The sequence below is a fragment of the Periplaneta americana genome, chromosome 8, assembly GCF_040183065.1.
Source record: "Periplaneta americana isolate PAMFEO1 chromosome 8, P.americana_PAMFEO1_priV1, whole genome shotgun sequence".
NCBI classification, from domain to species: Eukaryota; Metazoa; Arthropoda; class Insecta; order Blattodea; family Blattidae; genus Periplaneta; species Periplaneta americana.
Window position 1 is genome coordinate 974407 of NC_091124.1, and position 16759 is coordinate 991165.

Sequence of the window (16759 nt, forward strand, 5' to 3'; positions counted from 1 at the left end):
AGAGGAAGGAAGACAAATGAGACGTAAAGGCGTGCCTCAAGTTGCAGCTCCACGACGGCTGAAATGATGAAGGCGATGGCGGCCAGGACGCCCCCCACGCAGAGCCTCTGCAGGGGTCGCTTCAGCAGGTTGCACTTGGCCAGCAGGGGGTACATCACGGTCTCGAACAGGGGGATGAAGGCGAGGATCAGCAGTGGGTTGATGACCTGCAACTGGTCAGGCTTCAGAGACCAGCCGCCCAGGTCACCTGTCATCCGTGTGGCTTGGAACGTCCAGCGAGAACCCTGCAAATGGAGAAGGCGGATTACTAGGGCTAAGAAAAGTAACGATATCAGGGTAGTAAGTAATTTCTATATACATTGTTTACAATGGTGACTTGCTTGCAGACTCTCCATCAATCCTAAACAGATGGAAAAATTATTTTGGGCAACTACTAAATATACATAGGACAAATAGAAATGATCGGGACGGAATTGAAATACAAACTGCTGAGCCATTTATACCCGAACCCACACTTTCTAAGTCGAAATTGCGATAGAAAATCTGAAAAAGTACAAGTCTCCAGATATTGATCAAATTCCAGCAGAATTAATACAAGAGGGCGGAAGCGCATTATCTAGCGAAATTTATAAGCTTGTACTTGCTATGAATTGGGAAAAGGAAATTGTACCAGAACTATGGAAGGAGTCCATAATCGTACCTATTTTTAAGAAGGGGGACAAGACTAACTGTAGTAACTTTCGAGGAATATCACTTTTGTTGACGTCGTACAAAATTTTGTCCAATGTTCTTTTGAGAAGATTAACTCCGTTTGTAGATGAAATTATTGGGGATCATAAGTGTGGTTTTAGGCGTAATAGATCGACTATTGACCAGATTTTTTGTATTCGACAGATATTGGAGAAAAAATGGGAGTATAAGGGTACAGTACATCAGTTATTCATAGATTTCAAAAAGGCATATGACTCGGTTAAGAGAGAAATTTTATGTATCATTCTTATTGAATTTGGTATTCCCAAGAAATTAGTTCGATTAATTAAAACTTGTCTCAGTAAAACTTACAGCAGAGTCCGTATAGATCAGTTTCTGTCACATGCGTTTCCAATTCACTGTAGGCTAAAGCAAGGAGATGCACTATCACCTTTACTTTTTAACTTCGCTCTAGAATATGCCATTAGGAAAGTTCAGGATAACAGGCAGGGTTTGGAATTGAACGGGTTACATCAGCTTCTTGTCTATGCGGATGACGTGAATATGTTAGGAGAAAATCCACAAATGATTAGGGAAAAAACAGAAATTTTACTTGAAGCAAGTAAAGCGATAGGTTTGGAAGTAAACCCTGAAAAGACGAAGTATATGATTATGTCTCGTGACCAGAATATTGTACGAAATGGAAATATAAAAATTGGAGATTTATCTTTCGAAGAGGTGGAAAAGTTCAAATATCTTGGAGCAACAGTAACAAATATAAATGACACTTGGGAGGAAATAAACGCAGAATAAATATGGGAAATGCCTGTTATTATTCAGTTGAGAAGCTTTTGTCATCCAGTCTGCTGTCAAAAAATCTGAAAGTTAGAATTTATAAAAGAATTATATTACCGGTTTTGTAACTTTCTCCATTCTCCTGTAACTTCATCCCTCTTAGCCCCAAATATTTTCCTAGAACCTTATTCTCAAACACCCCTAATCTCTCTTCTTCTCTCAAAATGAGAGCAGCAAATCATAATACATCGTGATATGATATAAAATATAATTTTTTAGTTGTTTTTTTAATTTCGTGGTTTACGAGCAGAACGGTTTTTTGCTGTTTTCCAAAAACTACCCTGGACGATGATTCATATATAGATATCTGTCCTCGGAAATTGTGGAAAGAAAATGTGGTTAACGTTAGATTACCCAGTAAGGAATGAGACAGGAATGCCTGCACTCACCTGTTGGTCGAAGAGCGCCCAGAAGATCGGCAGCGGCAGATAGAGGAAGAGCACCCTCAGGGTCGCCTTGGTGTCTTCGATGAGTGTGCGGTCATACGTGTCGTCTGCGTAGTCCAGCCAGTGCTCGCGCTTCTCCTTCAGCTTGTTCTTCCTGACCAGCGCATGCTGCAACATCAGTGAACAGACATGAACCATGTGCCTTGTGAGTTGAAACAGGGAGAATGGAGGCAGAAGAGAATCACACGGGAGATATGAAGAAGAAAATGAGGGACAGAATGAAGACATAAAACATAAACATTCATTTTAACGATTAATAGTTTCGGGACCTTTTTTACAACCAAGTTAGACGTTACAGCCTATTGAAATATAATGAAGAAATAATATAATTTTAGTTCGGAATATGTATGATAAGAACTTTCTTGTGTTAAATTCTAATGTACCTTGTTAACATGTTTCGACCTATTTTGGGTCATCTTCGGAACTGGTCGTTGTTGGTCTTGGCGCCTCTTGTTTCCTGTGAGGGTGTGTTCGTAGTGTAGAGTTAAAGAGTGTCTGTGTTTTGAAATTGAGTTGTGTGTTGAGAATATCGTTGGGGTGTGTTTTCGTGTGTCTGTATATTTCATATTGTTCTAGTGTGTTTAGTTTCTGGCTTTTTGGTTGGATGTGTAGTATTTCCATGTCTGTGTTGATGTCTCTGTGGGTGTGGTTAGCATTTGTGATGTGTTCTTTGTAACGTGTTTGAAATGATCTGCCTGTCTGTCCTATGTAGAAGTTGTTGCAGGTGTTACATTTGAGTTTGTATACGCCTGTGTGGTTGTATTTGTTTGTGTTGTTTGTGTGTTGAGATGTTTTTGTAGAGTGTTATTTGTTCTGTATGCGATGTTGTAATTTAATTTCTTGAATGAGGTTGCAATTTTATGTGTGTTTTTGTTTTCGTATGTTAGTGTGATATATCCAGCCAAAAAGCCAGAAACTCAACACACTAGAACAATATGAAATATACAGACACACAAAAACACACCCCAACGATATTCTCAACACACAACTCAACTTCAAAACACAGACACTCTTTGACTCTACACTACGAACACACCCTCACAGGAAACAAGAGGCGCCAAGACCAACAACGACCAGTTCTGAAGATGACCCAAAATAGGTCGAAACATGTTAACAAGGTACGTTAATATTTAACACAAGAAAGTTCTTATCACACATATTCCGAAGTGATACAGTGTTAAAAGTTGTGTAATCAAGATGTATGATTTTAGTTTTGTTTCCGTCTTTACTTATTTTAATGTTAACCCAGAAGTATTTTGTTAACACATTTTAATATTTTACTGGTGAACGTTTCCGCCCATTTTGGGCATCTTCAGATCATAAATATATCTGTACATAATTGCATAATACACATTGAAATTCTACAAACAATTAATGGAAATTTAGAAATACACTAGAAACATTTTCTCAAAGGTACACCTAATACACCAACAAATGGTAGTTGTATGATAAATATGCATAATTAATGTCATATTATAATCATTCATGACAGCTGGAGATCACAAACGAGTTATTATATTGGATCGGTAAACTATATAATGACTCAAAGGTGAATACTTGTTTAACAATAAGACTCTTAGGTTAAATGTGCATATTTCAACAGAAAGTCACATGAAAATATTACATATCAAAAGAAATTAATATCATCAAAAAATCAAAAAAGGTCAGATAGATGTAAGGGGTCCTAGCTGACTGTTAATATTGAAGTTGGTGTAAATAGAAAGGATGTGGATTGAAGGCGAAAGGTTTGGAATGACAAAATGAATGTTAAATGTAGTTTATACAAACTTAGGTGACGCTGTGATAATCTATTAAACAAATACCGGTATGTTGTAAATATGCACTATTGTGAAGGTTACAATCTATACTAATAAATCTGTAGCCGAAATTTTTCTGGTAATTTTCGATTTTCCAAAAATAATTGGTCCTAACATATATAATTAACCGCTCTGAAACCGAAAATCGCTTTTTTGAAATTTTTGTTTGTATGTCTGTCTGTCTGTCTGTCTGTCTGTATGTTTGTTACCTTTTCACGCGATAATGGCTGAACCGATTTATATGAAAATTGGAATATAAATTAAGTTCGTTGTAACTTAGATTTTAGGCTATATGGCATTAAAAATATTTTATTTAAAAGGGGGGTTATAAGGGGGCTTGAATTAAATAAATCGAAATATCTCCCTTATTATTAATTTTCATGAAAACTATTACATAACAAAAGTTTCTTTAAAAATAATTTCCGATAAATTTTATTCTATGCAAAATTTTGATAGGACCGACATTTAATGAGATAAATGAGTTTCAAAATTACAATAACAACGCCATCTAAGGCAGTGTAATGAAATAAAAAAAAATTGGCTTCGTCTATAAGGGGCCTTGGACAAAAACAATCGAAAGCTATGAAACATAGCCTACAGAGAATGTTTCTGTGTTTGTATGAAGTAATATCGAAAGCTAAATTAACCGATTTGTATAATTAATTATTAATTCAGCATTGGAAAGTGTAGTTTCTCTATATGGACATAATGCTATAATGTTATTACAGTAACTTCTGAGTGAATGCAGGACAGGTAAGATTAAAATAGCTTCTTATGCACAGAAAACTTGATAGGCTATTCTGTACATTCGTTTCCTGTATTTCCTAAAATAATTTTATGACCAAATGAGTGCTCTCTGGATCAAAATGATCGCATTTTAATTTGTTTAATATAGCCTAATTTAAATTAAGTAACATAATAAACCATTTATCCTTCTATCAAACACGAATGTTCCCTGGATCAAATGTCCTATTTTAATTATGTAATTACTTTATATTTATTTCTAACGGGTGCAATGGAGCGCATGGGTAAGGCTAGTAATAAATAAAGTCAAATTATTACAAGTGTGTATCGCTATGATGGATAATATCAAGTTGTTATTGTCAGTCTCATATTGCCGTAGAAGTTCGTTGTGTGTCGAAGATTAATAGATTAATAGTATATGACAAAATATCATAAATAACTTTATAAAAGTTAAGAAGTATATTAAAATCACATGTTAAAATCAGTTAAAAGTCGAGGATTAATGATGATTAACATAGTATCATTGTAAGTTGTTGAACATTTACTAATGATGAAGTTGACGTAAAAAAGTGCATCATATATTGAATCGATGTATGGTGAAGTTATACTATTTCTTCATTATAATTCGACTTATTTGACACCTTTATTAAAATGAATTCAAAATTCAAATTTGTATTGAAATATGTTGCCGAGCAGACATGTTGAATGTAAACAAAATAAATGTAAAACAGAATCTTCCAAAGTACTACCGTGTAGTATTGTTTTTAAATTTTCTTAAATATTGTATAAAAATCGGTGTTTAATAAAAAATGTTTTCTTTTTCTACAATAGTGCGTGAAGTGCAGTACTGTCATGTCTTCTTAAAGTCAATGGAAGTCTAATCCTATTCGGGTTTATTATTTACTTTGAAAAGTTCCTAAATCTTTCCTTGAATGCAGGTATTTTGACAGGCAACTTATCTCTTTCTAAAATAAAATGAAATTTTATATTTTGCAGTACAAAAGCACCCTGTGCCTAGCAAAATATGTTTAGATTAAATAATATTAGAAAGGATAAATTCTTTTACATATCTCGGATACACATTATCTTTTTTCGATGAAGTGGACATTTCACAGAAAATTTCTAAATACACCAGAACAATGGGAATAATTAACAATATTATGAAACCTTCCCTAGTACAAAGGCATACAAGAATTCGCCTTTACAAGACCTTGGCGAGACCTGTACTTTGTTACGGCAGTGAGGCATGGACATTGAGGAAGAAAGGTGAAACCAGAATAACGGCTAATGAAATGAAATTTATGAGATATACAGCGAGATATACGAAATGGGATCACAAACGCAATGAAGATGTAATGGAAGAATTACAACTAGAACCTGTAATTAATCACGTAAAACATTATCATCTGCATCGCATGTGTAGAGGTAGAATCCCAAAAGTCATGCTCCACTATCGTCCAAACGGGAAGACATCTCTCGGTCGTCCAAAGAAGTGCTGGATTGAAATTCAACTGTGAGATCGTAACAGACCATTTGGCCTAATACTTGAAGGGAAGAAGAAGAAGAAGTAGAAGAAGAAGAAGAAGAAGAAGCAGTACAAAAGCCAGTCGAACATAATAATGCTAGCAGGTATGGAGATTATTTTCAAAGGAACTCTATATTGTGATAAATCAAAAGAAAGCCCCAAGTATTAACAAAACACTTCAACTCACTATTTATTCACTTTCAAATGTCATATAAGGAAAAACCCAATGATGCGCTGGTCTCCACAAAATGCCAGATATGCTATCAACTGAATTATACAGCGAACCTTGCTGGATTACAAGCGTATAATCAAGAATGAGTAATATCACAATCTGAAGAAACATGTCAGGGTTCCCATTAAAAAAAGTTGACTTTAAAATTACCTTGATAATCACGACTAAATAAAAAATAACTAATACCATTGTTTTTTCCCTTTAAACGAAGAAACATATATAACATTCTAATCTTGCAAATGAATTTTCTTCGAAATAAGCAGCTGGAAGTTAAAAAGAAAACACCCTGTATAACCATACTCGATGCGTTTTATTTTCTTGTAAAGCCATAATGTGTTTACATTTGAAACAGTTTCTCAGAATCTTCTATTAGGAAGCTCTTAAGTACATACCCCGATACAACTGCACACTCTGAGCACCACGTTGCCTTCTGGTTCCTTGATAATGTACAGTCGCTTGCCAATCACAAATATAACTGAAAAACAAAACAATAAGTATATCAACGTCATCATTATTTCAAAATATTAACAGAAATGAGAATGGATTTTAATGTTCCATTTTATCTGGGTCTTGTAAAGCTACCAATGAATTTTGGTGACTTTTTTTAGCTAAACTAGCTTTCGATATAACTTTCTGTAATAAAATGAAATGCTGAATTCATTTAATTTGCAAGTACGTCAGTCGTCAAGTACAGGGTCCTTCATTTTGGACACTTCCCTCACATTGCAAGCTATGCGGCATTTTCTGTTACACACCTCGCACAGTTTCTATGGTACCGGTAACTTTAGCTTCTAAACTCTAATTAGCAGGGAAATGTTTATAATCCTTCTTCATGTCAAAGAAACAACAACATTAGATATAAATCTTTTTCGGGTCTCAAACAACAATGGCATTCAGTTTAAATCCTTCTTCATGACAAAGAAACAACAACATTAGATATAAATCTTTTTCGTGTCTCAAACAACAATGCCATTCAGTTTAAATCCTTCTTCATGACAAAGAAACAACAACATTAGATATAAATCTTTTTCGTGTCTCAAACAACAATGCCATTCAGTTTAAATCCTTCTTCATGTCAAAGTAACAACGACATTAGATATAAATCTTTTTCGTGTCTCAAACAACAATGCCATTCAGTTTAAATCCTTCTTCATGACAAAGAAACAACAACATTAGATATAAATCTTTTTCGGGTCTCAAACAACAATGGCATTCAGTTTAAATCCTTCTTCATGACAAAGAAACAACGACATTAGATATAAATCTTTTTCGTGTCTCAAACAACAATGGCATTCAGTTTAAATCCTTCTTCATGTCAAAGTAACAACGACATTAGATATAAATCTTTTTCGTGTCTCAAACAACAATGCCATTCAGTTTAAATCCTTCTTCATGTCAAAGTAACAACGACATTAGATATAAATCTTTTTCGTGTCTCAAACAACAATGCCATTCAGTTTAAATCCTTCTTCATGTCAAAGAAACAACGACATTAGATATAAATCTTTTTCGTGTCTCAAACAACAATGGCATTCTGTTTAAATCCTTCTTCATGTCAAAGTAACAACGACATTAGATATAAATCTTTTTCGTGTCTCAAACAACAATGGCATTCAGTTTAAATCCTTCTTCATGTCAAAGTAACAACAACATTAGATATAAATCTTTTTCGTGTCTCAAACAACAATGCCATTCAGTTTAAATCCTTCTTCATGACAAAGAAACAACAACATTAGATATAAATCTTTTTCGGGTCTCAAACAACAATGGCATTCAGTTTAAATCCTTCTTCATGACAAAGAAACAACGACATTAGATATAAATCTTTTTCGTGTCTCAAACAACAATGGCATTCAGTTTAAATCCTTCTTCATGTCAAAGTAACAACGACATTAGATATAAATCTTTTTCGTGTCTCAAACAACAATGCCATTCAGTTTAAATCCTTCTTCATGTCAAAGTAACAACGACATTAGGTATAAATCTTTTTTGTGTCTCAAGCAACAATGCCATTCAGTTTAAATCCTTCTTCATGTCAAAGTAATGACATCAGATTTAAATGTTTTTCATGTCAAAGTAACAACATTAGACATAAATCTTTTTCGTGTCTCAAGCAACAATGCCATTCAGTTTAAATCCTTCTTCATGTCAAAGTAATGACATCAGATTTAAATCGTTTTTCATGTCTCAAAACAACAATGGTAGTCGGTTTAATTTTTTTTAAGGTTAAGTTAATCCCATTAGTCAAGTTTACCCCAGTTTACGGCATGGAAAATAATTCATTTCAGAGGAAATGGGAAGGGAACACACCATCAAGATCTTCCCTAAAACAATGTCTCTGGCCCCACTGACGACACTTACTGACAGATATGATCATGAGCACGGCGGGTATGCCGAACGCCAGTGGGTAGCAGGAGTCCTGGTCCAGGCACTTGACGTCCTCGCGCAGCACAGGCGTGAGGAAGGTGGAGATCAGACTGCCAGAGTTGATGGCGAAGTAGAACAGCGAGAAGAACTGCTGCAACTGCTTCTCCTGCTGGGGCAGCTTGAACTGGTCGCCGCCAAAGGCTGACACGCACGGTTTGATACCGCCCGTGCCGATGGCGATCAGCAGCAACCCCACTATACTCAGCTCCCTGCGCACGGTGGGCGTAAGAGAAATAAAAACCACACCACATACCACACCTAAGAGTACAAGCCACCAAAACTGTACATACCAACATCATAAGAAGAAAATTTTTAATACAAGAAGTAACTTTTAAAAATTTTAGACAAATTTAAAGTTACAGGCTTAAGGGGTTAGCAGTAAAATTATTCAACATTTTTTTCCTCCATTACTGTACTAATGAAAATTGCTATGTGTAAAACACAGTCCTTCTGCTATATGAAAAAAATATTTTTACGATTTAGAAAAAATTATTTATATTCTTTTCTTCAAAATTCAAAATGGTGGCAGTTTACTGTGCAGTGATGAAGCGTTTCCCTCATAACTCATAAACTTGTTAACTGTTTCATGTTCTCTCTCTTTTATTTTATTACTGAAACTCATGTTTACAATATCATGCTCTTTGAACTACATTCCTTAATAAATAATTTTTTTTTTGTTAGAAGAAAATACTCATATATAACCATTTTTTAAATGAATTTATTTTTTATCAGACAATCTATCAAAGGTAGGGAAATGATCTTGCATCATATTGTAGATATGACATGCATAAATACACACAAAAAAAATTCAACAGAATGTTGGGTAGTTTTTGAGTTATGTGGGAAATGCTTCATCACTGCACAGTGAACTGGATTTTGAAAAAAAAAAAAAAAAATGTAAATAATTTTTGTAAACCATGCAAATATTTTTTTCATATAGCAGAAGGACAGTGTTTTACACATATCAATTTTCTTTATTGTACAAGACACAGTAATGGAGGAAAAAAAATGTTGAATATTTCCAAAATTTTACTGCTGTAAGCTGTACCTAACACCGTAGTGCCAAAGACTATAATATAATATTTCCAAGACCTAAAACTGGACATCATCTTACCAGCGTTATAAAATTATATTATAACAGATAGTTGCCACATCATAAAAATATTCTTAGTACAATTTTCTTTTGTCAATTTCTAGAGCAAAAAGAGTTAGGCGAAAGGTAAATTTTTTAACTTCAAGTGCAATATTTCCAAGATCTGCAACTGGTCCTCTTATCAGAGATACAACAATATGTTATATAACGAACATTTGACACATCAGAAGACTTTTAGTGTGAAGACAAATTTTATAGTAATACACTTTTTGTAACTTTAGGCACTAATACTAAAAACTGCAATGCAACAATTTGAAAGCTGAGACTGAACACAAGCTTACCAACACTACAAAACTCAATTACAACGAAGACATATATCACAAAAAAAAATTTAATGCAATAAATTATGTATTGTAAAGTTTTTTGTGCAGAGTATCTTGCAAACTTGAGAAAATATATATGTTTTTAGACATTCTGTAAATTTAAACAGTTAGGAAACTTGTACTTTTTAGGCAAACTTCACATCTCCAGGCAACTTGTGCATTTCCAGACAATTTGTAAGTTACATTTCCAGACAACTTGTACATTTCTAGTCAACTTGTCCATTCCCAGGAAACTTGTATCTTTTCAGGCAACTTAAATCCTAGAACATATATACCCAGATTGCTCGGCCTTATAGGCTTTGACGGCAACAACTTTTGTCAGGTTTACTATGCTGTCATCTGGTTGTTATATAAGGAGTCACGTCATAACTCCCATTTGAATTGAATTAGCGACTGTACTGCCATCTCGTGTTCGTTTATTGTATTGTATTGTATTTATTAAAATTCTATGGTATTCATACATTGCTTACAGCTAGAATGTGGAACAAGTCAAAAAACTTAATACTATTATAAAGTCATAATTTATAGTCATTGTTTAGTTGAAACATATACAGAAAAGTTTACAATATAGTCTACTAGTACAACACAAAGTTTTAGTATCAATTTCATGAAGGGTTATTGAATGTCATGAATTCATCTACAGAATAGAAGGCGTTAAAAATTAGGTACTTCTTTAATTTGCCCCTAAATAATCTTATGTTTTGAGTTTCATTTTTTACATCAATAGGGAGGCTATTAAAAATTTGTACTGCCATATAACGCACTCCTTTTTGGTAGCACGATAGACTTGCCGATGGAGTATGAAAGTCATGGCGGACGGGTGGCAATCCTGGCGGTTGTTCTCTTCGAAGTGCTGCCAATTTTAACATAGGGATGAGCAATCTGTTATATAATATAGTATATGATCTGGGCTTAAACTTAATGTTAGAAAACTTGTAAAATGTCAAGTAACTTTAAAATTTTGACACATTTTATAATTTTTAAGTATCTCATAATTTCTTGTACCCATATAGCCTAGCGAAGTTTAATCATTATTTTTGTTTCTCTTTTACATATGCGCACCACTTATACCACTATCTTATTGCTTCATAATCCAAAGCACCTCCAGTCTGTCTGTCTTGTTGTTCAAGGAACGAATTCTTTGAAAGGTTTGTCTTACAGTGAAGTTCGAAGTAATCATTAAATTTAGTATGCTTTCATTTCAAAAGTGAAATCCACAATTTGAATCTGTCCGCATAAACTCACACAACAGAAAAAAAAAAAGTTACCTGGCAGGGACCTCGATGGCTCCAGTTGCAGACGCTACGGATACCACCACGTTTCCAATGGCGTAAATAACAGAGATGTAGAATATCGTCCTGGAAATGAAAGCAAAAACTTAGCGTGGAGTTAACAAATAGTATAAAGGGATAAATACGACCTCATCTTATTCGACTTAAGAGTGCATTGCATTCCTCTTGATTTCATTCTATTCTTCCTGTTTTCCTCGTATTCCCGTCCTTCTCCTTGTCTCCTTATTTGTCCATTGTCCTCATTGTACTCGTACTCCCCTTGATCTCCCTGTCTTCCCATTATTCTCCTTATTTTTCTATTATCGTCCTTGTCTTCCAATTGTTATCCTTGTACTCCCATTGCGCGCCTTGTCTTTCCCTTGTTCTCCTTGTCTTCCCCTTATTTTTCTCATGTTCTCCTTATTTGCTTCTTAATTTCCCCTTCTTCCCATTTTATTTCCCTTATTCTCAAGCATTTTCCTTGTTCTCCTTATTTTCCTATTGTTCTCTATCTAGTAGTATTAGTAGTATTTATTTATTTAACCTAGTAGAGATAAGGCCGTCAGGCCTTCTCTGCCCCTCTACCAGGGGATTAAACTATAACATGAACAATAAAATTACAATTAATATTAAATTTACAATTACAATTACAATAAAAATTAAAGTACGACAAGAATACCTGATTAATGAAAGCTAGACATTTTATCATAGAAGTTAAGAGCAAAGAATATTTTTCTATTTAACTGAATTACAAATTAAACCTACAATAACAAAATTCTATAGTGATGAAATTACCGGATATTGAAATATTTTGTGATAGATTAAGAGAACTATTTACAAGAAACCATGTCTGAACGAGTCTCAATTACTGACCAAGTGCCTAGTAAGTTTGCGTTTGAATTGAATTTTATTTGGACAGTCCCTGATGCTAGCAGGTAGCGAATTCCAGAGTCTTGGCAGGGCTATTGTGAAAGAGGATGAGTATGAGGAGGTGCGATGGGATGGTATTGTTAGTATTGTTTCATGGCGAGAGCGTGTGTTCAGATTATGGTGGGAAGAAAGGTAAGTGAAGCGAGACGACAGGTACGAAGGAATAGAAGAGTTCAATATTTCTAAGAGAAGGAGAAGTGAATGTAAATTTCTTTTCTTATCTAGTTTAAGCCAACCTATTGTTTCCAGGGATGGGGTAATGTGATCATATTTACGAACATTGCTTACAAAACGCACACACAAATTATGAGCACGTTGAAGTTTCGTTTTGTTGTCTGGAGAGGTCAGTCAGTAAAAACTCCCCTCGGTCTCCTTGTCTTCCCCTTCTTCTCCTAGTAGCAGTGAAAGGTCGTTGCATTCTTTTATGTAACTGTCAATTCCCAAGGTACCTACCCCCCCCCCCCCCACGTACTTCTACAACAAAACGAAGGCCCTATCTGTTGGGTTAACTCCGCAGAGGAGCTCTTGTTAACGGAGCCAACAGGTAGATTGCCCCTTTGTCTGCATTCCCTGATGACATTATCCACAAATCTCGTAAAATGTGATGAATGGTGTTAGAGAGTTAGGTGTAGGCAGGCCTATTGGAGGTTCTGGTCGCAGCAGATTTGTTCTAGAGAGTTGAATAACACTATTTTGCAGTTCTTGCAGTAATTCTGTTTTCACTCAAAGTGAACAATAGTGCCATAATATCACTAAAATACTAAAATAATGATTAAAAAGATTTTAAAATGGACGCAACGTACATACATAACACAGGGTGATTCATGACTTACACGCAAAACTTGGATTCCTCAAATTACAGTAGTAGGAATTGTCCCAAAAAAGGGTTTCGTAGTTACCGTTGTTTCTATATCGAATGACTTTTACAACATTAAAAGAAACTACAATATACAAAACGAAATTTAGGACATCTTTAAGGCTAAGGCACCACAGCCACACGTCTAAGCTATCAGATTCAGTAGGCTGCTACTGCAGGTAACAGTTGACGTGGAGTTATCACTCAAGATTGAACTGCGCGGTAGCAGTTCGCAGTGTCTTGCTTTGAAGCCTGCGAGATGCTGCAGTCATTCTTCTGTTATGCGACTTAAAAGGACAATTCATTACTTAAGCTGATATCCTATACAGTGTGTTTATTAATAACAAAACAATTAACAGAGTTAGGGAAAATAAAAGATTACTGAACTGTACTGCACTGAATAATCAACATATAACTTTTTAAATTGTCAACAATGCATACTCGATCCAGTAAACCTTAAACCATCATAAAAATTCGTGTAAAAAATAAAGCTATGTATTAATTTTTATTTTTAATGTAAGAACATAATTAGTGCCTGTCCAGGAAGACATCTTTTGCATATTTTGAGACTATCTTGCAGGCAGCATGATGGAAGCCAGTGCTGGGCAAAGTGCCGTTTAGCAGTAAGGTAATAAACCGAACCTAGGAGCAGTAGGTTGGGATCCGTACAGACAAAACCAAATCGATTCAATAGCAAAGGACCAACGCAAGGCAGCAAAAATATGTCAAACTGGGGAAGGGACATGGTGAGGAGATAGTAAAAGACTTAGGGTGGGAACTTCTCAAATCAAGGCGATGAAAAACCAGACTCACCGCATTGTTTAAGGCACAAATGGGACACAAAGCATGGACCGACATCAATGCTAGGTTAGCAACACCATCATACTTAGGAAGGGCTGATCATATTAGGAAGTTTAAATGTAGAAAACAAAGAACGGACGTGGCAAAATTTTCCTTTGTTAACCGCACAATAGTAGACTGGAACAGCTTACCTGCGGCAATCTTTCAGGGCGGTCCTCTCAAAATCAATACATTTAAGGAAAGGTTGAGAAGATTAGACTGAAAATTTAATTGGAGGTGCAGTGTAATTATTTAAATTGTCATGTAATTAATTGAGTTGAATAATAATTATGTTGATATGTAATTAATTAAGATGATATGTAATTTAGTTGATATGTAAATAAATTAAGGTGATATGTAATTAAGATGATATGTAATTAAGTTGGTATGTAATTAATTAAGGTGATATGTAATTAAGTTGGTATGTAATTAATTAAGGTGATATGTAATTAATTAAGATGATATGTAATTTAGTTGATATGTAACTAAATTAAGGTGATATGTAATTAAGATGATATGTAATTAATTAAGGTGATATGTAATTAAGTTGGTATGTAATTAAGGTGATATGTAATTAATTAAGATGATATGTAATTAATTAAGATGATATGTAATTAAGTTGGTATGTAATTAAGTTGGTATGTAATTAATTAAGGTGATATGTAATTAATTAAGATGATATGTAATTAATTAAAATTATATGTAATTAAGTTGGTATGTAATTAAGGTGATATGTAATTAATTAAGATGATATGTAATTTAGTTGATATGTAAATAAATTAAGGTGATATGTAATTAATTCAGGTTATATGTAATTAAGATGATATGTAATTTAGTTGATATGTAAATAAATTAAGGTAATATGTAATTAATTAAGATGATATGTAATTAAGTTGGTATGTAATTAAGGTGATATGTAATTAATTAAGATGATATGTAATTTAGTTGATATGTAAATAAATTAAGGTGATATGTAATTAATTAAGGTTATATGTAATTAAGATGATATGTAATTTAGTTGATATGTAAATAAATTAAGGTGATATGCAATTAATTAAGATATGTAATTAAGTTGGTATGTAATTAATTAAGGTGATATGTAATTACTTAAATTGGTAATAGTTGGGTGAAATAGAAGTACCGGTACTTATAAGTTAGATTTACTCTTGCTTATTGTAGGGATTATTACAGAATAGTTTTTATTTATAGTCCTAGGTTTATTGCATCTACTATTTATAGATTTACGTTTATTTAATTTTATTTCATGTAATTGTAATTAGTGTATATTATATATCACTGCCACCGGGTGTATTCCCAATTGTAGCGTTAATAAATAAATACATACATACTCTATTTTCATTTGTCTGTCTGTCCAACAAGACAACAGTTCACATGGTACTTTTTTTTTAATTATGAGGTGAACGTGTTATGATGATAGCTCTGAGTTGTTAGGAATCTGAAGGCTCCAAAACTTCACCTGAATTTCCCCAGAAGGCTGTCAGCCAGCATGGCCCCGAAGATGGGGAAGAAGTAGCACAGCATGGCGAACACATGGTAGATAACCGTGGCGTCGTCATCGGAGTAGTGCAGGATGTTCTTCAGGTAAATGGCAAGGATCGCTGCAACCAAGCATCGTTAACTCTGTGATCAGAACTGCCGACGTGAAATTGTATGTTTTGAATTTTAAATGTTATGACGTGAAAAAAGTCTTGAGCATTTAGGTTGTTAAAATAATAATAATAATAATAATAATAATAATAATAATAATAATAATAATAATAATAATAATAATAATACTTACTTACAAATGGCTTTTAAGGAACCCGAAGGTTCATTGCCGCTCTCACATAAGCCCGCCAGCGGTCCCTATCCTGTGCAAGATTAATCCAGTCTCTATCATCACACCCCACCTCCCTCAAATCCATTTTAATATTATCCTCCCATCTACGTCTCGGCCTCCCTAAAGGTCTTTTTCCCTCCGGTCTCCCAACTAACACTCTATATGCATTTCTGGATTCGACCATACGTGCTACATGTCCTGCCCATCTCAAACGTCTGGATTTAATGTTCCTAATTATGTCAGGTGAAGAATACAATGCGTGCAGTTCTGTGTTGTGTAACTTTCTCCATTCTCCTGTAACTTCATCCCCTTAGCCCCAAATATTTTCCTAAGCACCTTATTCTCAAACACCCTTAACCTATGTTCCTCTCTCAGAGTGAGAGTCCAAGTTTCACAACCATAAAGAACAACCGGTAATATAACTGTTTTATAAATTCTAACTTTCAGATTTTTTGACAGGAGACTGGATGATGAGCTTCTCAACCGAATAATAACAGGCATTTCCCATATTTATTCTGCGTTTAATTTCCTCCCGAGTGTCATTTATATTTGTTACTGTTGCTCCAAGATATTTGAATTTTAATAATAATACTAATAATAATAATAATAATAATAATAATAATAATAATAATAATAATAATAATAATAATGGCAATCAATTATATTTTTAGTTCGATACTTTCTCTATTTTATCATTTATATAGAGTGATTCACGAGAGTTTACCGTCACTTACCTCGTGAATCACCCTGTATATTCATCTTTATTCTCATCTATTTATTTTTGTGTGTTAGTATATTATAAATTACATT

The 16759-nt window shown here is 34.1% G+C and overlaps 1 protein-coding gene across 4 annotated transcripts in view; it reads right to left on the bottom strand.

Annotated features, from left to right (window-relative positions):
- LOC138704404 (peptide transporter family 1) overlaps positions 1-16759 on the bottom strand; it is a 168236-nt gene that overhangs the window by 17152 nt on the left and 134325 nt on the right. For all 4 annotated transcript variants that reach the window (XM_069832250.1, XM_069832249.1, XM_069832251.1 and 1 more), the window contains 6 exons: positions 15587-15728; positions 11481-11570; positions 8671-8945; positions 6702-6784; positions 1935-2099; positions 36-284 (listed from right to left, as the gene is read on the bottom strand). In XM_069832250.1, the coding sequence (XP_069688351.1) occupies positions 36-284; positions 1935-2099; positions 6702-6784; positions 8671-8945; positions 11481-11570; positions 15587-15728 (1004 nt within the window). The remainder of the gene's footprint in view (positions 1-35; positions 285-1934; positions 2100-6701; positions 6785-8670; positions 8946-11480; positions 11571-15586; positions 15729-16759) is intronic.